At 43.2% G+C, this 23,881-nt stretch overlaps 1 protein-coding gene across 4 annotated transcripts in view; it reads left to right on the forward strand.

The window, feature by feature from the left end:
- The window catches only part of WNT10A (Wnt family member 10A), a 65,650-nt gene extending 44,995 nt beyond the window's left edge, over positions 1 to 20,655 (forward strand). For all 4 annotated transcript variants that reach the window (XM_081936156.1, XM_081936157.1, XM_081936155.1 and 1 more), the window contains exons 3-4: positions 322 to 698; positions 19,516 to 20,655. In XM_081936156.1, coding sequence (XP_081792282.1) covers positions 322 to 698; positions 19,516 to 19,983 — 845 coding nt within the window. In that variant the 3' untranslated portion in view covers positions 19,984 to 20,655. The remainder of the gene's footprint in view (positions 1 to 321; positions 699 to 19,515) is intronic.
- Positions 20,656 to 23,881: the final 3,226 nt, after the last annotated feature.

The raw sequence follows: 23,881 nt of genomic DNA on the forward strand, positions 1-23,881 counted from the left end.
GGAGCTGAAGGCAAAGTGTGCAATGCTCCTCCTTCACAATCTCAGCTTGGCTAAGAGAAAGTAAATTCCCCAGTGACTTTCTGTGACCGATAGTGGAGTGGAATCTGGTCTCCCTGGTGCTGCGCGAACACCTTCATCACCAGGCCAGCCTGGCTCTCTTGTGGTGTTGAGATAAGTAAAGTGAGCCCATGGGTAAGTGAGGAGGTGTTCATGCATGGATTATGCTGTTTGAGAAATACCCATGTAAAACGGCAGTGAGGGTGGTACTTTTGAGCTTTGTGGCAGAGATTGAATAACATGGTTTATGTTGCTTGCTTGCAGGTTTCCGCGAAAGTGCTTTTGTCTATGCCATTGCGGCTGCAGGAGTGGTACATGCGGTCTCCAACGCTTGCTCCTTGGGCAAACTGCAAGCTTGTGGCTGCGACCAGAAGCGTCGAGGGGATGAAGAAGCTTTCCGTCTCAAACTTCACCACCTCCAACTGGAGGCCATGAACCGTGGCAAAGGAATGATGCATGGCGTCCACTTGGAGCACCTGCCAGATGAGCCCCCTGGCCTACAAGACTCCTGGGAGTGGGGGGGTTGCAGCCCTGACGTGGACTTTGGGGAGAAATTTTCCAAGGAATTCCTAGATTCCCGGGAGAGCCATCGTGACCTCCCATCCCGCATGAGGCTTCACAACAACCGTGTTGGCCGGCAGGTAAGTTTTAAAAAAGCATATTGATAGAATAAGGAGACAAGGCTTTCAGCTTGTCAAAATCCTCCTGTTGTTGTCAGTTGCAAAGTTGTATCCGAACCATCGCAACCACATGGACAACGTTCCTCCAGGCCTCCCTGTCCTCTACCATCCTCTGGAGTCCATTTAAGCTCACGCCTACTGCTTCAGTGTCTCCATCCAGCCACCTCAATCTCTGTCATCCCCTTCTTCTTTTGCCCTCAATCTTTCCCAGCATTAGGCTCTTCTCCAGGGAGTCCTTCCTTCTCATTAGGTGGTCAAAGTATTTGAGTTTCATCTTCAGGATTTGGCCTTCTAAAGAGCAGTCAGGGTTGATCTCCTCTAGGACTGAATGGTTTGATCGTCTTGCAGTCCAAGGGACTCATAGGAGTCTTCTCCAGCAGTTCAAAGGCCTCATTTCTTTGGCGCCCAGCCTATCTTATGATCCAACTTTCACAGCTATACATTGCAACTGGGAAAACCATAGCCTTGATTATACACACTTTTGTTGGCAGGGTGATGTCTCTGCTTTTTAGTATGCTGTCTAGATTTGCCATAGCTTTCCTCCCCAGGAGCAACTGTCTTTTAATTTTTTGGTTGCAGTCCCCATCTGCGGTGATCTTGGAGCCCAAGAAAATAAAATCTATCACTACCTCCATTTCTCCCCCATCTGTTTGCCAGGAATTGAGAGGACTGGATGCCATGTTCTTAGTTTTCTTAATGTTGAGTTTCAAGCCAACTTTTGCACAACTTTTGCACAAAATCCTCCTGAATCCCCCTACATACCGTACATTGGGCTATATCTCCTAGAATTCCCAGCTTAGTTATGATGAGCATAATACAGTATAAGGTGTTTTGGGGACAAATAATCTAAGACACTTGGAACATGGCTTGCTGGGGAATTCTGGAAGTTGAAGTCCAAACATTTTATACTTGGCAAGTTTGAAAAACACCCCAGTCTAAAACATCTGGACACCATCTCAATGAGAAGGCTGCCTAAAGGTTTCTGAAAGAGCGAAAGAAAAGCAGCAGATCATGGTGCTCTGGAGGCAAAAGAGAAGTTCCTGCTCATCCAGTTTGTACTGAGTTGATGTGGGTGGTGGGAGCCAAAGAAATGCAGTGGCCACGATATTGTAGATACTGTTTTAAATAATTGCATGAAGCTGGCAAAGAAGGCAACCCATCAGCTTTCAAAGCAAGCAAATGCTGTTTTAAGGCATACAAGAAGACGCATTGTGCTGGTTTTTCACCAGCGGTGGCTCCAGATCCAAAGTTTTTAATACACTATATACTATATTTAATATTTATTATTCTATGTACAGTCTTGCAACCTCCTCCACCTACGTATTTAATTATTTAACTGTTTTGTATGTATTTTATAACGTATTTTAGTGACTGTACACCGCCCCGAGTCCCTTTCGGGAGAGGGGGCGGTCTATAAATATGAATAATAAATAAAATAAAATAAAGTCCTAACCTAATCTCCAGATCTGGATGTTCTTCTTTTCTACCAAATGGAAAGGAGTAAATAATCAGATCTCACCGTTCAAGATTCTATTCCCTAGAAATATTTTGGGAAATGATCTCATCTAAGAAAAAAAATTGCTGGGAACCTGCAGCATCAACTGGGAGCTTGTGAGTTCCCACTGAACCTGCCCTGTAGAGCATGGGTGGGTTCCGGCAGGCACTACTTCCTGTTTGCATGTGGGGGCGCTGCATCCTCACATCCTTGATACACGCTGTGTGCGCATGCGCAGTGCAATAAAAATAGTTCTGCGCATGTGCAGAAGCAAAAAAACAAGATGGTGGTGCCTATGGCGCCACCCCCAAAGAACTGGTTGGGGGGCGTGGCAGGCCAGCGTTGCTGCCAGTTCCAGCGACCCAGGCCGCCAAACCCACTACCGGTTCAGCTGAACCGGTCCGAACCAGTAAGAACCCACTACTGCTACAGATACTTCTCATGTCCCCTGACAGCCTTCATGCTACATCTTAGGTTTTTTTCCCCCTGGACATTTTTTTAAATTGGAAAGAAAAAAATGGAAAAACTAGCCAGTTTAAAGTAAAGTGACAGTCGTTAATGTGATCTTCATATTCAAGAGCTATAGAGTCCTGCATCTATTCTAGAGGGTTTAACAGGAGACTATAACTCAGAGCTCTGTTTAGAAACGTGACTCAGCACCTGGAAAAGGGATAGAAGGAAAAAGTGGTAGAAGATAGCTTGGGAGCCTAGACGTGTTGATGGGGACCAGCCCTACTAGTTTGCCTCCTGACAAAAGAGATTCTGTGACTGGCACCATTTTGGGTGAGTGACTGTGAGATGATCTCACGATTGCTGTACAAACGTGCCCACCGGCCTAAAAGAGCAGGTAGGGTAATTGTTTTAGTATCTAACAACTTTACTCACAGACAAAACAAATCATTTTGTAATTTTAAGCCTGATGACAGTTTTACTTGAGTTGAAGAAGCCCTTGATAAGAGGCTGCTCAACATTGCGATATGGAGCTGGTAATGCCCACACTTGTTTATTTGAAAATAAATATCTTGCCTACAAACAATTTTTCCCCAGCGCAGCTGACTGATATTCCAACTGATATTTATCTATTATCTATAGATAATAGATTAAAAATATCTATTAAAAATAGCAACTGTAACTATAGACAATGCTATGATGTTTCTCAAGATGTTAAGAATAAGCACTTTACAACATATATTTACTGTGATATGTACTATTCCGCTGCCCAGAGTACCTACTGATAATAGGCTATAATGTAAAATTGCTAGTGAAATATTGAAAAAGCTTAGACAGTACTTAAAAAAATCTGTGCATGGACAAAAATTTCCATCTATCCATTACAAAAGGTTTCATTGCTTGGATCAGCACATAATATGACGCCAAAAGGGATACAATAGGGGTCCCCAATCCCCTGACTGTGGACCAGCACCAGTCTGCCGCATGCCAGAAACCAGGCTGCATAAATAAGTAAAGGCTCACCCATGGGATGCAGGCAGCATTCAAAACCACATCCCCTCTGGCCCACAGGAAAACCCCTCTCTGTGGAATCGGTCCCTGGTGCCCAAAAGGATGGGTGCCATTCAGGGGTGGGTTCCTGCCAGTTCTAACCTCTTCTATAGAAGAGATTCCACAAATCTACAGTGCCATTTAGAACCGGTTCCAGCTCCTTCCCCCCTCCCATCCGGACATCATTAAGATGAAGAGCGAGAGGAGGAATTCTGGGAGTTGAAGTCCACAAGTCTTAAAGCTGCCAAGTTTGAACACCCCTGGGGGTTTTTTTCTAAAGGGTTAGGGGTACAAGGGTCTTGTAACTTGACAGCTTTAAGACTTGTGTGCTTCAAATGCCAGAGTTTCTGAGCCAACATTTTGGTTGCTAAGCAAGAGTGTTGTTAAGTGAGTTTCACCACATTTTACAAGTTGGCCACTCCCACCCAATCACATGGCTGGCAAGCCACTCCCACCCAGTCACATGGCCAGCAAGCCACTCCCACAAAGCAGGCCACACCCACAGAAGAGGTTCTAAAAAAATTTGAAACCCACCACTGGTGCCATTGCAGTACAACATCTTCGATTCTTGGAAAGAACTCAGTGCACATGAAGGCTAACATCAACTAAAGAACTGGTAGCTCTGATTTCACATTGTTGTGTGTAATAATATAACAATCTATATACTTCTAGATCTCATGTTCCCATAACCTTTAATTGGGTAAAACAGTGCCTCATTAGGCAACAGTTTTTGAATCAAGATACCTTCAAATGGGCTAGCTTACAGAGTGTGATAAAAATTGGAGACTCTTCTTGACTCATGTAGAATTGAAAGTTGGCACACAATATTTTATGATATAGAAATTATCATGAAACAGTTCGTGACATAAAATCACATAAAACCTTTATCTGTGCGGATGTTTGAATGCACTGTACAGTTCAATATGGGCTATTTTCACAGCAATGTGAATGTATCCCAACTTTTCTAGTGAAGGCAGTACATTGCAAGCTCTGTCATGGTTGAAGGCATTGAGGAATCTGCTGAGACCAATGTGTCAAAGGTTATCTAGTAATCAATTTAAATTTATCAAAGCTGCCCACTGCCATAGTCTCTGTCCTTTATGGTAGCGTTATGAACACCAAAATAGCTTGTCACTGTGCAAGAATTGTTCATAATCAACATCTTTGAGATTTTGCAATGTTTGGCATATAGCGGTACGTACAATCGAATTGCAGATATTCTGCAGATACAAGTGTATCTTGTGAATTCTGCACACAAAACTTCATGCCACACCTTGAAATTCATTTCAAAATTGCCACAAGACTCTAAAGCGCCACAGTTGCATTGCACATAACTGTTAATGAATGTCTCCGTTCATGCAATGATTTTTTAGCTAAAGAAAGCTATCATTGGGGGTGGGGTAGTATAATTCAATCAAATGCATCATTCAATTGTTTTTTGATTGTTTAGCGTTGTTGAAAATGTTGAGGGTACGACTGCTGATATCTGAGGGAAATTTAAACCTTGTTAATCCTGCACAATTAACGACGTAGGAAAATTTAGGGAGAGTTACAATTCTTCACTTATCATCTGTAACAGGAATGTGGTTTTATAATAGCAAAAGAGGGATAAGAAGTTATTTGCTTAGGGGAAATATGGCAATGAAGGTTTTCAGTGAAAGACTGGCAAAAATTGCTCAGTGTCTACTTGATGCATTTCTGGTGCACTTATTTTTAGCAACTTGCAGCCTGAAAGTGGGTGTTGGTGCACAGACTTGTCACTGCCTTAAAAAGAATGGGGAATTCCCCTAAGCCAGAGAAAATGCATGATAATAAAGTATCTCAAAAGTGTCACTGGATTAGGTGGCTTGCCTTTGCCTTATCATTTGAAAGTATGTTGTATTATCCTTCAGACTATTCCGTGACACTAAGTCCAAATTGGAATGTGTTGCATTAAGTACCGTGGGACGAAACAAAGGAAGGAACGTCTCAAGCGATTATATAGCCATCAACTTTCTTATTTTAGGCAAAATATGAAAAGTTGTCAGCCTGGGCAGTGCAGGGTGTGAAAAACATGCTCTACCCCTTTAATATTGCTTCTGTAGTAATTCTGTGATTGAATAAGACAACCTACACCCTTGGATTTATCATCATATTATGGGAACATTTTGCAAGCCATTTATTGCACCGCAGAAGATTATAGGCCCATCACTGTACAGAAGATAAATAGAAAAGCTAGATTAACACAGTGTATTTTGTTTAAGCTGTATTACTTAAAGCATGGAAGAAATGAAGTGCAGCCTTCTCAGACATAACGATGCTTTCAGTAGGATTGCGAGCAAGAGAACATCTGTAAGATGAATTGGTCTCAGAGACAGTAATGTTTCCTCCATCCACAATAGTCGCTTGACATTTATAGGTACCGGATCTCCATGGCAGTTAAACAGGGCGAGGTCCAGGCATGTATGCAAAGTCTTGCAGAATGCAAATCCAAGCAATCAGATAAAATTAGGACATAATATCTAACTTACTTAATTATAACAGCTGAATTTAAGTACTTTTACAGCTGTGAAACCACAAAATAGACATTTGTTGCTATAAATTCCTTTAATGTGGATTTAACATTGGAAGAGGAATGTCGGTTGTGTTAATGGATCTAGAAGAAAGATGACAACATAATCCTTGTACAGAAGAGTTTGAGGTAGTTGATGAATATCCATTTTGTTTATTGGTTTATTTAACTGCTTAAAGTTGTTCACAGCACTGTGGGCCACCTCTGGTCAACCACTCAGATTTGAGTATACAAGCAGTTCTTGACTTACAACTACAATTGAGCCAAGAATTACAATCATTAAGTTGTTCTTGTTAAGCAAGGCACCCTTGCAATCCCAGCTCTCCCCTTTGCTCATCCCATTCTGGAGTATGGGATGCCTCAGGGAGTGGAGGAGGCCTGGGGTGACTGAATAAATGGCTGTAAGTTGAGGACTACCTGTAGAAGTGTAGCATCGCATCCTGTAATCATTGTGAAATACTTTTTGCAATCTTAAAAATATTTGTTGTTGTTAGTTGCGAAGTCATGTCCGATCCATCGCAACCCCATGGACAATGTTTCTCCAGGCCCTCCTATTCTCTACCATCCTCTGGAGTCCATTTAAGCTCACGCCTACTGCTTTGGTGACTCCATCCAGCCACCTCATTCTCTGTCATCCCCTTCTTCTTTGGCCCTCAATCTTTCCCAGCAATAGGCTCTTCTCCAGTGAGTCCTTCCTTCTGATTAGGTGGCCTAATCAAAGCATTTGAGTCTCACCTTCAGGATTTGGCCTTCTAAAGAGCAGTCAGGGTTGATCTCCTCTATGACTGACCAGTTTGATCGCCTTGCAGTCCAAGGGACTCGCAGGAGTCTTCTCCTGCACTTAAAAAATATACATTATCTATTTCCTTTGTTTCCTTCTTAGTTTTCATACCACTTGTATGCAATTCAAAATAACATGAGCATCTACACCAGTGTTTCTCAAACTTGGCAACTTTAAGTCCTGTGGACTTCAACTCCCAGAATCCCCCAGCCAGCATAGCTGGCTGGGGAATTCTGAGAGTTGAAGTCCACAGGACTTAAAGTCGCCAAGTTTGAGAAACACTGATCTACACAAAGCCCTAAATCTTCCACAACAATACTGATGTGTAGATAAAAGAGCCAAATGGGAGCCACAGAGGCAGTGCCACATCGTGTGAACCATCAGGGTTGCATATGCAGAATTTCACCATTTGTAAACTGTTCTCTGTTCATCATTCCTTCTGCCTTTCTTTCTTTCCAGAGATAATCCACTGCAGAAGAAAAACTAGAACCACTTACACAGTTCTAAGCAGCAATGTTCGGCAAGATGGCTGATGGAGTATTGCAATGCAAGCCCCAGTCTTTTGTAAGTGCATTGTTGCACGCATCTTTTAAAAGGGATGGAGCTTGCATTTCCACCCTCCATCCTCCATCTTGCCGATTTTGATTGCCACTCACCCAAGGAGGCCACTGGTTCTAAAAGCTTTCTCTCTGGACCTACCCATCTTGTATGTATGAAAGTGGAAAAAGGTTTGATAATGGCCTTCAAATATGCAGGCTTCCATTGAGAGCTTTGTTGCAAAAACAGGAGCATCCCTATTCCACTTCATAGACCTGAAGCATTTCCCAACTGTTTTGGAGGCAAATCACAGACAATGGTTCAGAACCCACCTCCCCATTCAGCCAACTTTGCTAAATCCAACTCTTAAATGGCCATTGTGAAATAAGTAAGAATCAGTTGCTCTTTCTGTTTAGCAGGAACAAAGAATAACAAATTTTATCAACAGCCTCAAACATTTCTGTTGGGCATTAGAAAGCATTTTCATAATCCCTAAATTGGTGGTGTAGAGTTAAGGACTAGCATATGAGGAAGATGGCATCTCTATCAGTGAACAGCTGAGAAGAAGCTAAACCAAGTATTTGGCTGCATTTATTTATATGGATTTACCCTGAGTAGATGGATTACACCAAGAGCTTTTTAAGGCTACTGCCAGCCTTCTAGCCAAAGATACCCTTCAGTAAATAAGTGGATAAAGATATCCTGCAGCAAAAATGGGTGTGAGTAGAGCTGCTGAGTTTGGCAAAGGAAAAAAAACACAAATGTTGTGGATGTTTTTTGTCTCCTTCATGCAAAGGCAGAAATGAATGAATGAATGAATATTTATTTCTTAGCCGCACCCTCTCCCGAAGGACTCGGGGCGGCGTACAATAAAACATATGAAATACATATCTGGACAAGACATACATATAACAAAGACGTGTACTAAGACGTGTACAAGGAGGAGGTGGGCTGATGATAAAAACAATTAAAATCACAATATTTAAAAAACCCCTAAATAAATAAATAAATTCAATTAAATTACATAAATAAAAAACCCGTCAAAAGAACCCGTAAAAAACCCGAAAAAGCTTTTTCTTTCCAATCATCTTTGATTTCATTTTTTAGGGGATAGTTAGCATTTGAACGGTACGTGGAATTTTGCAGTTCCTTTACTTAATTAACGGCATGGTGCAGGGTTACTTAGTAATGCAAATATTTTTAATAATTTAAGGAAATTGTACAGGTAGTCCTCGATTTACAAGAGTTCATCTAGTGACCATTTAAAGTTACAATAGCACTGAAAAAAGTGACTTATGATGGGGTTTTCACAGTTACAACGCCCCGTAGTGGTGCGTACCGGCTGGAACCCACCTCTGTTACAACCTCTCCAGCATTCCCATGATCACGTGGTCAAAATTCAGCTGCTTGGCAACTGGTTCATATTTATGACTGTTGCTGCATCCCAGGATTGTAGGATCCCCTTCTGTGACTTTCTGACAAGCAAAGTCAATGGGGATGCTAGATTCACTTAACAACTGGGTTATTAACTTATCAACTGCAGTGATTCACTTAACAACCGAGGCAAGAAAGATCATACAATGGGGTAAAATTCACTTAAGAAATGTCTCACTTAACAACAGAATGTTTGGAATCAATTGTAATCGTAAGTCGAGGACTACCTGTATTCTAGCTACAGAGAGGCATAAAAGGACATTCATTTTGATCATTATGATTTTGAAAACTGATGGTATAGGTTAGGGGTGTCCAAACTTGGGAACTTTAAGACTTGTGGACTTCAACTCTCAGAATTCCCCAGCCAGCCATGCTGGCTGGGGAATTCTGGGAGTTGAAGTCCACAAGTCTTAAAGTTCCCAAGTTTGGACACCCCTGGTATAGGTAGTCCTCAACTCATGACTAGTTGCTTAATGAGTTGTTCAAAGTTACAACACACCTCCCAAAGGTTACATATAACTCATTCTCAAATTTAGGATAGCCACCCCCCTGTGTGGTCACATGAACTCATTGGCAACTGGCTCATCTTCATAGCCATTTGTAGCATCCCATGATCATGTGTGTGTGATTTGCCTTTCTTTTTCGTTTTTGCTTATTACTGGCATTTGCTTACAGTTCTTGGCAAAAAGTGTCCATTGGGGAAAATTCATTTAATAAACTTGGCATTCACTTAATGATCACCGCAAAGAACATTGAAAAATCAATTCCAATCATGTGATGCCTCAACTTACGACCGCAACAATTTATGACCATACTTACAAGGTCAATTATAGTCATGTCAAGAACTACCTGCACTGTAGTTTGATAAAGATTGTTGTGTGTCATCAAAACATTTTCAATTCCTATTTTCTCCATAGGGATCTATCCATAACTGTTCTTTTGTGTTTCCAAGTGGGGTACTCATTGCCACTGTGAGTGACTCCATCCACTTTCCTGCTGGATGTCCTCTTCCTTTTACCTTTCCAAAAATTAGAGCCTTTTCCAAAGAGCCTTTTCACATAATTTGTCGAAAGTAGGATAATTTACGCTTGGCCATTTGAGCTTTGAGTGAGTTGATTTGTTTGATGATTCACCGGTTGTGTTTTCTGAGCTGTCCACAATATTCCCAGGATATTCTCAGGATAGTATTTAATATTTAACCTGAACAAATTAAATGATGCAAAGATATAAGTAAAGCATAACAGCTTGTTACATTATGAAGTTTTCATCCTGTTGATTTTCTTGCCAAACATATTTTTAAAAAATCCATCAACAGTTCAAATAAGATGCCCAAAGAAAACCCTTTGAAGGGTGCGCCTAAACATTAAAATTCACAACTTTGCTAAACTCAAAAGATACTTGGCACAGATCTTGGATTCTTGGGAAGCAAAACAACCTTTAGCCGATTAGTTTATTTTATTAAAAGTGCTTGAAAGTGATGGAAATACTTGTGTGGTAAATGGAATTTTATTTTGGATTAATTGTTATTACTGCTTAATATAGAGCTGGCTCCAGTTTGTTTTGACTCTTGCTGTGCACTGCGTTGCGTTAGAGGGAGTTCCACAGAGAGAAGCTCATGAATAATAACCATCCTCAATTACCTAATGCGGAATATGATAGAATCACATGTTGTTAAAAGAATACACAAATTAAAGGAATTAGGATTGTCCTGATTACAAGATATCTCCTATAGCTGTAAATTTATGCAACTTTTCTGTCAAAGGATCTTTGAGGGAGATGGGCAGCTCAGAAATGTGAAAAACAAACAAACAAACAATTAAATACCATGTATGGTACCATGTATCATTGGGCACTATCTAATAAAATGAAATTCAATGGTGAAAAGAGTAAGGTTCTACATTTAGGCAACAAAAACGAAATGCACAGGTACAGTATAGATGATACCTTGCTCAGTAGTAGTAACTGTGAAAGGGATCTTGGAGTCCTAGTGGACAACCATTTAAATATGAGCCAGCAGTGTGCAGCAGCTGCCAAAAAAGCCAACACAGTTCTAGGCTGCATAAATAGAGGGATAGAATCAAGATCACGTGAAGTGTTAATAACACTTTATAATGCCTTGGTAAGGCCACACTTGGAATACTGCATTCAGTTCTGGTCGCCACAATGTAAAAAAGATGTGGAGACTCTAGAAAGAGTGCAGAGAAGAGCAACAAGGATGATTAGCAGACTGGAGACTAAAACATATGAAGAACGGTTGCAGGAACTGGGTATGTTTAGCTTAAGAGAAAGAAGGACTAGGGGAGACATGATAGCAATGTTCCAATATCTCAGGGGTTGCCACAAAGAAGAGGGAGTCAAACTATCCTCCAAGGCACCTGAGGGTAGGACAAGAAGCAATGGGTGGAAACTAATCAAGGAGAGAAGCAACTTAGAACTGAGGAGAAACTTCCTGACAGTTAGAACAATTAATCAGTGGAACAGCTTGCCTCCAGAAGTTGTGAATGCCCCAACACTGGAAGTCTTTAAGAAGATGTTGGATAGCCATTTGTCTGGAATGGTATAGGGTTTCCTGCCTAGGCAGGGGGTTGGACTAGAAGACCTCCAAGGTCCCTTACAACTCTACTATTGTATTGTAGTGTAGTGCAGTGCAGTGCAGTGCAGTGTATTGTATTGTATTGTATTGTATTGTATTGTATGGTAACATATTTTCTCTTTAATCTTAAAAGAGGAGTAGGAAAGCTAAAGCCATCCAGTGTTACTGAACTACAGCTCCCAGCATCCCCAGCCAGCATTCATTTCTTTGGTGGGTTGTTTCCTTACTAGCCTTACCAGTCAGACACACCAAAGGATTATTTACCATGTTTGAAGAACAGATTCTGTCTGCTCTTCAAACATGTTAAAGGAACAGTAGGAGAAGCTCATCGTAGCTTTCGGATTAAGTGTGCCTTCAAAGCACATCATGGCCAACCCCTTAATAGAAGGTCTGTTTCACCAGTCTGCCGATTGTGGGGGTTGGAACGGTGGCCCTGGCCTTTGACAGATCAGAGAGATAGAAAGATGAAAGGGCACCAGCACCCTCCATTAGCTGCACAACAAAGAACTTCTGGTGCAAGCGACAATAAAGCATTTGCACATGAGTTTCTTTAAGAGAAAGAAGTTTAGCTGGTAGCAGGTTGTGTTTTGGATTCTTCTTTTAGACAACTAGGTTCTGGGGCCTTTTTTACTTTGATTTGAAGAGATGGCTAAATCTAGAGTCTATGGCTTTTGACAGGCAGAAGCCCAAATCCACTCAATTCCCATTCATTAATTTATTATCTAGCGATTAAAGACAATGCATGTATTCCCCCCCCCCTTTTTTTTTGCCTCTATGTCATTCATTTGAGTTGGAAAGGTGAAATTAGCACTTAAATGTCTTTAGAGTATTGATGTAGGCGACATAATCCAGGTTAATGACTGCAGTACAGGTTAAGCCTTCCTCTTGTAAACAAGGTTGCCCTAAACCTTACCTCCTGGCCTCCTTGACTGAGAAAGAAGGCTGCCTTCTGCTCTCTGCCTGATTCATCAGAATCAGACAGCTCTGGCACTGCTTTGCCTCTGGATGATAGCTGTTAAGAGGAGCCTTTGTTCCACCTAATCCAAGATGGTTAGTATAAGAATCAGTGCTTTTGAAATAGACAATGATGGACCCAGATTAAATATACAGTAGGATGCACCCAGTGGTGCAATAAAGCTGGTTCTATCTGCTTCGGGTGAACTGGTAGCGGTGGGAGGCTCTGCCCACCCGTCCGGATGTCATCACGTCCCATTTTTGACGCTCTGTCCATGCGCGGAAGGTCTTGCGCTCACATTTGCAAACCGGTAGCGAAGGTGCATCCCTGGATGCCCCGCATAAGATCCCTAGAAGGGTTGCAGACTGTCTTTATAAAAGGAAGAATTGTCAGCAGATTGTTTTATAAGTCATTCAAACGTAGAATCAAACTGTAGCGTGTAAATTGGATAGATAAATGATCAGGATGGTTATCTCAGAGGAGGTGGGGGGGGGTGATTCAGTAGATATGCAAAGGATTATAAATATAATTACCAGTGGGAAATTGATTTTTTGCTGCTTATGATGAACATTTGCTCATTTATAATGGGAGTTTATTTTCCTAATAGGGAAGCATGGAAGGGTACCGCTCAGAGGAATAAGTGGGCAAACCGCATCGTAGTCAAAAGATGAAGGGAGTCTTCTCACCCCTTTGATTTACAAAATAAAGGGACCGTGCTCATTTTGCCTCCATGAAGCGAGGAAACAGAAGGTCTTAAATGGGTTGGATTGGCCAAAATCTGAGACAAAAGAGATGTCTTTCACAGGCCACTGGATCTCTGCATATTACAAAAGGAAGGCAACAGAATTGCAGCTTTGCATACGCCAGCCTTCTCCACAGCTGATGGCATCCTTGTGTAAGGGGATCTTAGATTTCAACCTCTGAAAGAGATCACTTTGGCAAAGGTGGGTCTAAGCACATGAGTACCTGTATTGGTATATATGTGATAGGAAGGCTGTAAGCTTAGCCCGCCATCAGAAGAAAAAGAGCCAGGTTGTATAAGGCTGTTGCCCAAAAAGCTCTTTTCAAAGAGATCACCATGTGGCCTGTTTGATCAACTGCCCCATTCCTGGCATTGTGCCATGACCCACTACGACAGGGGTGTCAAACTCACGTTGTCATGTAACATATCGGGACTTTTTCCCCCTTTGCTAAACCGGGGGTGGGCGTTGGCCAGCATGTGGCACATCCAGCCTGTGGGCCGTGGCACCTCTGCACTCTGGTTTTGGATTGAGTGGTTGGAATTGCTGAGTTGCACAATGCCCTGAGAGAATGCGTCGGTGGAGCATTGTGGGAATTAAAATGGCAGCTCCTAGCCAATGGTGAAATCTAAAGACTTTTCCTACCGGTTCTGTGGCCGTGGCTTGGTGTGGGTGGGGGTGTGTCATGTGACTGGGTGGACATGGCTATGTAGTCATGTGACTGGGGTCGAAAGACAGAAACTCACTTTAACAATGTCCTGCTGGATCATGGGGTTGGACTAGATGACCTCCAGGTTCCCTCCAGCCCTGGATTGCTGTGCTCTTTCAAGGTGTCCTCTGAAGCTGCGTCTATTGCCAGGTTTGTGGTCCTTCCTCCCTCTCCCTTTTCCCTCCCTCCCACTCTCCTTTCTTTCTTTCTTTCTTTCTTTCTTTCTTTCTTTCTTTCTTTCTTTCTTTCTTTCTTTCTTTCTTTCTTTCTTTCTTTCTTTCTCAGCATCCCCTCCCCTTGTTTTTGGCCTAGTTTCCTCCTCCTGTTTTAAAAGCTTTTTTTTCCCTGCCTATTTTCCCGAACCGGCAGGGAAAAAGTGCTTTTTTAAAAAAAAAAAAGGGGGGGGGGGAAAGCTTCCGATGATCATGCGGCTTTCAGCTGAGCTGTGGGGCCGGTTCAGTCAAACCGGGCCCAACCGGGAGGATTTCACCCCTGCTCCTATCCAGATGTTCAGTGGCAGCCTTTCAGAGTCACAGCTTCCACAAGTAGCCCTAGGCATGAAGGGGTTCACAAGGAAGATGTTCTGTGGATGGGCTCTCTGAAGATGTGTAGAGGCTCCTGTATATTAGGGAAAGAAAGCGTGATGCCCATTTATATCAAAGGCAAACTCAATAAACCGGTGATTGTGTTACAAATGAACAATATGAAAAAAGACATTTCTTATAGCAGATTTGAGATCGGTCACTTCTTGCTACTTTAGTTCTAGGCTTTGCTTTTATGCTTCACACCCCCACCCCACCCCTCCATCCCAGAAGAGTGGGTTTCCTTTCCTCAGGACATGTGCCTCCCATGCTACCTAAAGCGGAGAAGGCTATAAGCTCCGGCCTCTTCAGGGACCCAATTTTTAAAGGGCTTCCCTACAGCTTGTTCTCTCTGACTGATAGAATTAGGGTGGAGCTGAAAGATGATTTTGTTTTGTTTTGCTTTGCTTTCATTACAGCTGCCCTTCTGTATAGCCACTTACTTGGAAGTAAGTTCCATTGAACTTGGTAGGCTTTTCATCCAAGTAAACACAGAGGAGGATTTGACTCGAACAGCTGTTCTTTGGGATTAGATGCCCTTTGAACAGCTCAACTTTAAAGAGGGCATAATGAGGAGCACATGAGCAGGGATGGGGGGGTAGTGGAGACAGCTTTGGAGGGAGAAGAGCTTGGGGTGGGTGACTTTGGTTCTCTCCCTCCTTTTATAACCATCCAGGGTTGAGTTGTTGTTGTTGTTTTGGCTCGTGCACTATCCTTTACCTAAAATTTAGGAAATCCTCCTGGATGAATGACATTGGCGTACTTTCTCCTTGGAGAAGCTTTTTCCTGAAGAGTTCTGCCTGGACCCTTTGCAAGCAGGCAGTCCCCTTGGAACACACACAGGAAATGGTTTAGAAACCACTAGGTGGGATGCAAAGGGGATAATGGCTCCAGCCTATTAGTGCTCTGTAATTTGGTGCTAATTTCCCTTATTACAGTGTTCTCGCACTGCAGGGGATGGTCCTGTCTTGCTGCTTGGGTGGGGGTTGGAAGTGGGGGGGAGAGTGAGGGCTGGATCTTGTTGCAGAGTGTAGAGACACCACAGCCACCGGTGGGCAGAGAGGTGGCATCAGAGTGCTTTGCAGGCTGGTTTCTTGGCCCTTTTGCCTCTCCCAAGGGACATGCAAATCATGATGAAGTCAAGGAATGCAACTGTGGCCTTCATGTGATGCCATAGGGCATGCCCACAACTGTCGGCACAGGACACCCTCCCTTACTTGACTAAATCAGAGTGTGTTCCAGTCAGAGGTGGTATTCAGCAGGTTCTGACCAGTTCTGGAGAACCGGTAGTGGAAATTTTGAGTAGCTTGGGGAACTAGTAAATACCACCTCTGACTGGCCCCGCCCCCATCTATTCTCTGGCTCCCAAGTCCCAGCTGATCCCTGCCATGCCCACCAAGCCATGCCCACAGAACCAGTTGTAAAAAAAAATTGAATCCCACCACTGGTTCCAGTCTAATCTAGCGCTCAGATGATACGCTGGGACTGCCCTCTTAAACTAGCTTGAACTTTCTGGCAAGTTTTAAATGGTTGTGTGGTATTATCCCCATCCTTTGCTTGAAATATTGAATAAGTTGGGGTTTAGGTTTAGGTTTATTTGGATTTATATGCCGCCCTTCTCCAAAAGGACTCAGGGCAGCGTACAACATTAAAAACACACATCACAAAAGTTAAAAAAAAAGATTAAACCCATTTCCAAAAAGACCAAACTGATTTTTTTAAAAAGAAACAATACATTTAAAATAAATTAAAATTAACATTAACATTAACAGGCCAGGCCGGCTTGCTGGAAAAGCCAACTTTTTAGGGTGCGTCGGAAGGACCGGAGGTCAGGGATTATGTGGAGCTCCGGGGGCAGCTCATTCCAGAGGGAAGTTGGGGTGTGTGGTTTCTAACCATAGTAGTTCTGGTGGATTTCTGTTTATTGGTTTGAAAGCCTTGGAAGTCTTAGCCGTAAGAGGTGAAGGGTGCAGTCCACATGTGTGCCTTTCAGACTTGAACCCACCTCCAACTGAAGTTCATCATCAGTAACTCCCACGCCAGGTATTAACAGAAAAGCCCTGAAAGCTTGCTGGTGCAAAAAAAAAACAAACCCTCCAAAGTGCTGTGGTGATGAAGGCATATATGCTAATGGAAGAAATGGTTTAAAGGTAAATATGTCCTTGAGTTGACCTTCATTCCTGGTAATGGCATTGATACCAGTTTTTATGAGGACCCAGATTGTTGGGGGCAATATGCTGACTCTGTAAACTGCTTAGAGAGGGCTGTAAAGCACTGTGAAGCGGCATACAAGTCGAAATGCTATTGCTATTTATGAGAGTAGCTTGCCTTTTTCCAAAACGCTTGACTTTTCACTCTAGCTCAGTGCTTCTCAAACTTGGCCTTTTTTAGATGTGTGGACTTCTAAACTCCCATAATACTCCAATCAGCATGATGGCTGGGGAATTATGGGAGTTAGAGCCCATACATCTTACACTGGCTAAAGTTCAGAAACATTGGTCTAACCAAGAGCCTTAGAATTCACAGGTGGTCCTCCATTCCAATAATAAGCAACAGCTCCTCCAGTTTAGCTCCTAACTTTAGCCAAAAACAGGTTAGACAAAGAAATGCTTATGGTCTCTTGTTTCAAAGGGTGCATGAGTGGGAGAAAAGGGGGTGTATTTCTATACCAGTACCAGCAATGTACCCTCTGTCATATTTCAATGGGAGGAGGACCAGCTTGGGTGTGTGACATGCATAGTTCTGCTGCCTAAGTGGAAGACATCTTCACTGCAGACTTACTGCTGCTGAACTTTGTGTACAGGAGAGGAGTGTTACGATTTGCTTTGACATGAGAAGGTGTTCAAATGTGCTATTCCTTTCCCTAATTTAAAAAGGTGTGCATTGCAAGCTGCTTCTACGTATGTACATGAAAGCAGTAGTTTTTCTGGCTAGCTTCCCACTCTAGCCTTCAGCATTGGGTGGGCTCCCATTCAGTACTAACATGGATGCAGGACCCTGCTTAGCTTTCTATGGTAGACACGCTCTATTCAATGCTACTCAGAGGTTGTATTTAGCCAGTTCTGACAGGTTCTGGAGAACCGGTAGCGGAAATTTTGAGTAGTTCAGAGAACCGGCAAATAGGCTGGCCCCGCCCCTGCTGCCTCCCAGCTGATGATCTTTTGTTGCCCTGAATAGGAGAATGGAGCTGGAAAGCAAGTTAACGGGGTGGGGATGGAATGGGGATTTTGCAGTATCCTTCCCCCAGAAGTGGGGAGGGAATGGGGATTTTGTAGTAGTCTTCCTGTGCCACACCCACAAAGCCACACTCACAAAGCCACACCACGCCCACAAAGCCACACTACACCCACAAAGCCACGCCTACAGAACTGGTAGTAAAAAAAAATTTAATCCAACCACTGATGATACTATCTATCCGGGGAAAGCAATGAGAAGTCCCTTGGTGGAATCTGATCTCCGAGGCAAAGAATATGGACTTTGCTAAACAAAATCAAGTTAGCTGTTTCTACTGCATTGAAAGTTCCATCCTAGGAGCATGTGACTTTTTTGTCTCAAAATATGCTTTTTTCTCACAGTACAGGTAGTCCTTGATTTACGACCACAATTGGGCCCAAGATTTATATCGCTAAGTGAGGCATTTGTTAAGTGAGTCTTGCCCCATTTTACAACCTTTCTTGCCACAGTTGTTAAGTGAATCAGGGCAGTCATTAAGTTAATAACCTGGTTGTTAAGCAAATCTGGGGAGGGGAGGGGGGGCATGGGATAAAGTTATTCATTTAATGTCTGTTAAATTCGCTCTCCTCCGGAGAAATCCTGCAAAGCCAATGTTTGCACTTTTTACCTGCATAGTTGCCAGACTCCACGATAAGGAGATGGAGGAGAAGAATGTTGTCTGTAGCTTATTTAAAGCCATTTAAAATCCCATTCTTTGAATTTCGTTCTAAATATAAGGTGATGACACATTCTTGTTGAAATAATAACTTCACCTCATCCTGCAAGTCTGTAAATGATAACCCCAAACGATCTGCAGTCTTGGAATCTCTCAACACAGGTTGTTACATGTAGTTGGGAGCATTGCATAAACTCTCTTCACCTCTTAATGCTCCCCATGGCTATCTGGAAGGCTCACCTTTATGCTCCCTCTACGCCTTTTCATCTAGTATGCTCTGTGAACCTATAGCCACCGTGGTTAGCCTTTGGTTCAAGATGTTAGGCACCTCTAGAAAGATAGCTAAATTGATCGTGTGAACACAACCAATCTCTTATGTAACTGCTTGACTGGGTTGCATAAACCGTACACAGAGGAGTTGTGACTGTTTGTGCTTTCAAGTCAGATTTGACCCTTGGGGACACCTGGACAAATCTTTGTAATTTTCCTGTCAATATTTCAGAAGTGGTTTACTATCAAGTAAAGAGAGGGGGGGAGAGAGAGGGAGAGAGAGAGGGAAGGAAGGGAAGAGAGGGAGGGAGAGAGGGAGGGGGGAAGGAGAGGGAGGAGGGAGGGGGAAGGAGAGAGGGAGGGAGGGGGAAGGAGAGAGAGGGAGGGAGAGAGGGAGGGAGAGGAAGGAGAGGGAGGGGGAGGGAGAGAGAGGGAGGGAGAGAGGGAGGGAGGGGGAAGGAGAGAGAGGGAGGGAGGGGGAGGGAGAGAGAGAGATTGGCCCAAGGTGACCCAGATAGCTTTGGGCCTAAGGTGGAAATAGAATTCACAGTCTTCCAGTTTCTAGTCTGCTACCCTAACCAGTACACCAAACTGGTGCTCATGTGCCAGTATCACTAGTTGTCTCCAAGGGATGGGGATCGCGTTCCAAAGCTAGCTAGACAGAGAATTGGACCAGATGGAGCTGAGTCCCTCTGCGTGGTGCTTGAGTTCTTCTGACTGCTGTGTTCTTGTGCTCCTGGCAGGTGGTGATGGAGAACATGAAGCGGAAATGCAAGTGTCACGGAACTTCCGGAAGTTGCCAGCTGAAGACATGTTGGCAGGTGACTCCTGATTTCCGGCTGGTGGGTTCAGTGCTCAAAGATCGCTTCCATGGGGCAATGCTGATCCGGCCCCACAACAGGAACACTGGGCAGATGGATGTGGGCCAAGCCCGCCACCGGCGTCGTGGTGGCATCAGTGACCTGATCTACTTTGAGAAATCACCTGACTTCTGTGAGAGGGAACCAAAGTTGGACTCCGTGGGCACCCAAGGGCGCTTGTGCAACAAGACCAGCCCAGGCATGGACAACTGTGAAAGCTTGTGCTGTGGACGAGGACATAATATCCTGCGGCAAACACGCAGCGAGCGATGCAACTGTAAATTCCATTGGTGTTGTTTTGTAGCTTGTGAGGAGTGTCGACTCACAGAGTGGGTCAGTGTCTGCAAATGATAGCTGCGTCCTTATAGATCCAGCAAAAAGTTCCATTGTTTGCCTTTGCAACATTAAGGATGGAGCCTTGCATTAACACAAGGCAGAGTTTGAGGAAATTGGTACATGCTAATGTTTCGCATCTCCCATCATTTCCTTTCTGGCCTGATACATGAGCCCTTGATTCCACGAGGTCCTATTGTACAGACTTGAGCATTGGCCTGACATTTCCAAAACACCAAGACCTGTATAATATAAGGTAATATAATCTTGCTGGAGACCCTGAAGTTGTCTCTGGCTGTTTCTAAGGATTGACACCTTCAGCCATGCTTCTCAAGTCTATGAGCTGCAGTTCCTCAGATAGCAGCTCTCATTCCCACCCCATCTCCTTTCAATTTAATGCCCTTTAAATCCAACACCGAGAACATTTAAGGGGTAAGGGAATACTATCAAATACCTGTTAGCCTAGGCCAAATTTGTTCCATTCCAGTTAAAGTGCCACAAGCACACCTTTGTTGTTTGGGGGAGAACAATGAAATAAAATGCAACGTTCGTTGAAAGAAATGTTTCTAAAACGAGATTGACGAGTTGGGGGTATGGAGCTATCTCTGGAACAAGAGCCACAGGCACTGAGTGCAAATACTGTGGTTGATAACTTATTATTATTGTGCAAATAAACACAAATCCAAGACAGTAATGTCCATGTGTATATCTGAAGTAGAACTATGGGGTGATTGGTGAGGAGTTTCCTTCAGATCTTTATGTCATCGTTTCTCCTTTGTGCACCTTTGAGATGTTGTCATTGCAGAATGGACTGGACTGAAAGAGTCTGTCTTGAAAGAAAGCTAGGCCTCTAATCTCTCTCCTTTGAGCTCCTGGGTTGAGCTCCATTGGAAGAGCCACAAATGTTTGATGAGAATTCAAATGAGCCTTTCCCAGCTGGGATGTTACACTTACGATTTCCACATGCAGAGGCTTGTGAGCTGATTGGCGTGTGGAGTTAGTCACGATGTTTGTAAATTGTTTCTCAGGGGAGTAAACACCTTCGTTTAACCTGCTGCAGGAAAAATACTATGAGACTTTAAAGCGCCACTAATGTTGTAGATAACAGACCACAACGCCAGATTCATGAAATATTATCTTCACTTACAGACCCACATGGCAAAGACTGTCATCTGTAAAGTCCATGCAGACTAAAGTAAGACAATGGCAATGGCGTGGTTCAAAAAAGCTCTTGTTTCTTTATGTATTTTCTATAATAATGCCCTTGGCACTGTGCCTGTATACATAGGATTGTGCATTTTGGGACCAAATGCATTTGATGACTGGTTTGGACCCTGAAAATATATGGTAGAATCCTTGGTTTTTAAGGTGCCACAGAACTCACTGATTTTTCTAACACAATTATCCTGCTAGAAGCCTCTTGTTTTTGTTGCACGTTCCGAAGATTATTACTACAACCCGGGAAGGTTTAACCTGTTTGTTGTATTGAGGCTATCAGGGTATCTCTAATTCTGGCCAGGAATGCATTGCACTCCAGAAGGAGGCTAGGGACTAGGATGACACTGAGAAGAACTTCCTTTTAAAGATAAGCAGGAGGTGAGAAGTGGGGACAACAAGATGGCCATTTGTGTTGGAAGGGACCTTCCTTCCATGGATAAGTAAAGCCGTAGCACAGGTTTCCAAGAGTGCCATTCATTCTTAAATGTTTGAAAGAGCGTGTTCCTCTCTAGAGCTTAGCAATAAAATATTGGGCTGCCAATGTTTTAAAAAGAGTGCTGCTCTCAACCGCTTAGAAAGTGTTCTTATAGAATGGGAGAGTGGGCTTTGGAGTTGATATATAAATGATGAACATGGAGTGAGAAATACGTAACTGTTCTACGCAACGCCAGCTGCCTGCTTTGCCCTTCCTGGGCTAGATGGGGATGAATCACCTCATTGGTATTGTGCACTGTCTGATAAATCCCCACCCTGCCTGTAATGTCAGCCCAGAGGCTATGCAGCAGGAATACGAGACAGGAAGGAGAGGGAAGAGTGGGCAAGGCTACATTGGCCTAGCCAGAGGGGAGCTTTCTGCAGCTGCATTTCACAAGGCTTGGAGGCGCTTCAAGGTTGGCAGTGGGTTTGCAGGCAGCCAAGGAATTGGGGGAGGGGGCCAGTCATCTTCCCCTGGGAAAGGCACACTCTGATTCTACTTTGGGGCCTCTGTAAGGACAAGCCCTTCATTTTAGCTTTGGTACCTTTGGAAGAACAAGAAGATGATATAATACAGCTAGAGCCCAAGCCTGGCGAAGGCTTTAGTTATCACTACTTTTTTTTAGACTGGCAGAGATAAGTTGCACCAGTAGGCTTTTGACTTGTCAGGCAAACATTAGGTCAGGAAAAGTGAATCTTGAAAATGCAGATTGCCTTCTGCACTTGGTGTATTGGATAGAGGAAACCTATATGTATGTACATATGTAACTGAATACATAACCTCCAGGTATGGTGATCTTTGATTTTCCTTGCCTCTAGCCAAGGTAGTTTTGACTGCAATGTGCCCCCGGGGCTTCTCAATAATATGCAGGGTGGCTCTCATTGGAGCAGTATCTCACTTGGATCTCATTTTTAAATGGGCCATAAAGGTTTTTTTATGGAGGTGGAGGAGGGGGCTCTACCAAACGCTCAGTCCCTTTTTAGACATGTCAAAGTTAATAGGGCAGCATTGTTTCAGGGTGACAGTGAGGCAGGGGGTGGACCTTGCAAAAATGTGTGACTGTTGGAATTATATTGCAATTAAAGCTTGATTGGAAGAGAATTTGGCTTATTTTCTTCCATCACCATGATTCTATTTTTATTTATTACATTTATTCTATGATGCGAGAACCAGGAGCAATGTTAAGCATTCGATCTGTTAAGCAAAATATTAAATTTAATCTGTGTCCCACTTCCTTACTATATACATAGTAACAAGAGGCAGGGAATAACCTTTACAAAGGGGTACATCCTTCCAAAGCTTTTACATTTCAAGTTATCAAATTGCAATTTGCATGTACATAAATCAGTTTGCCTAATCTTAGAAGTGGAATAGTTAAGCAGATGAGCAGGGGTAAGGTCTAAAATAGCTGAGACAATGGAATAGATTTTCAAATAGAGAAAGAAGGTAACAGGTACTACAGACTACAGGCAGTCTTCATTTAGCATCTGTCTCAAACAGCGACCCGTTCAGTTACAAAAGTGATAAAATAAGGGCTTTGTGATCAATCATCACATTTCTGCCCTTCGCAGGCCTACAAAGCAAAAGGAAGCTAAAGTAAGACTATAAGCACAGTCACATTTTCCCTTAAGGACCACTTCGCTTAACAACCAAGTTGCTGATCCTAATTGTTCCTAAATGAGGACTATATTGTGCCATTGATGGGGGGGGGGGGAAGCATCCTTTCATTCTGGTATACTCTCTCTCTTTTTTTAAATGGGAGAGCGCAGTGTGCCTATTTCCTTTGTCTCCTTGTTTATTTCCGAGGTTGGTATTGAATTCGAAAAACCCGGAGCATTCACAAAGTCCAGGGTGCCTTCTGCAGTTTTTGAGATAATATGCCCCAAAGGGAGGCACTATGATGAGATCTTCCCTCCATGAATCTAATCCTCTTGGCTTCTTTGCATCTCCCACACCATCCTGTGTAGTTTGAGACTCACAGCCTTCATTCTTCATTCATTCTGGCGCAACACACACTCCAGTCTCTTGAAAAGCATGGAAAGAAGGGGAGGCCAGGCTATTAGGAGAAATAACGGTTGGCAGAAGATAGGGGGAAATTAACTTCTGCCAACAGTTATTATCTCTCCTAATAGCCTGACGTCCCTCTTACTTTCAGCAGTCTGAACCATTGGCTGCTCCCCTACTGCACGTTATCCAAAGAGCTAAACCACATGGTTATTCAAC

The sequence above is a fragment of the Natrix helvetica genome, assembly GCF_964273705.1.
Source record: "Natrix helvetica genome assembly, chromosome: 1".
Taxonomy (NCBI): Eukaryota; Metazoa; Chordata; class Lepidosauria; order Squamata; family Natricidae; genus Natrix; species Natrix helvetica.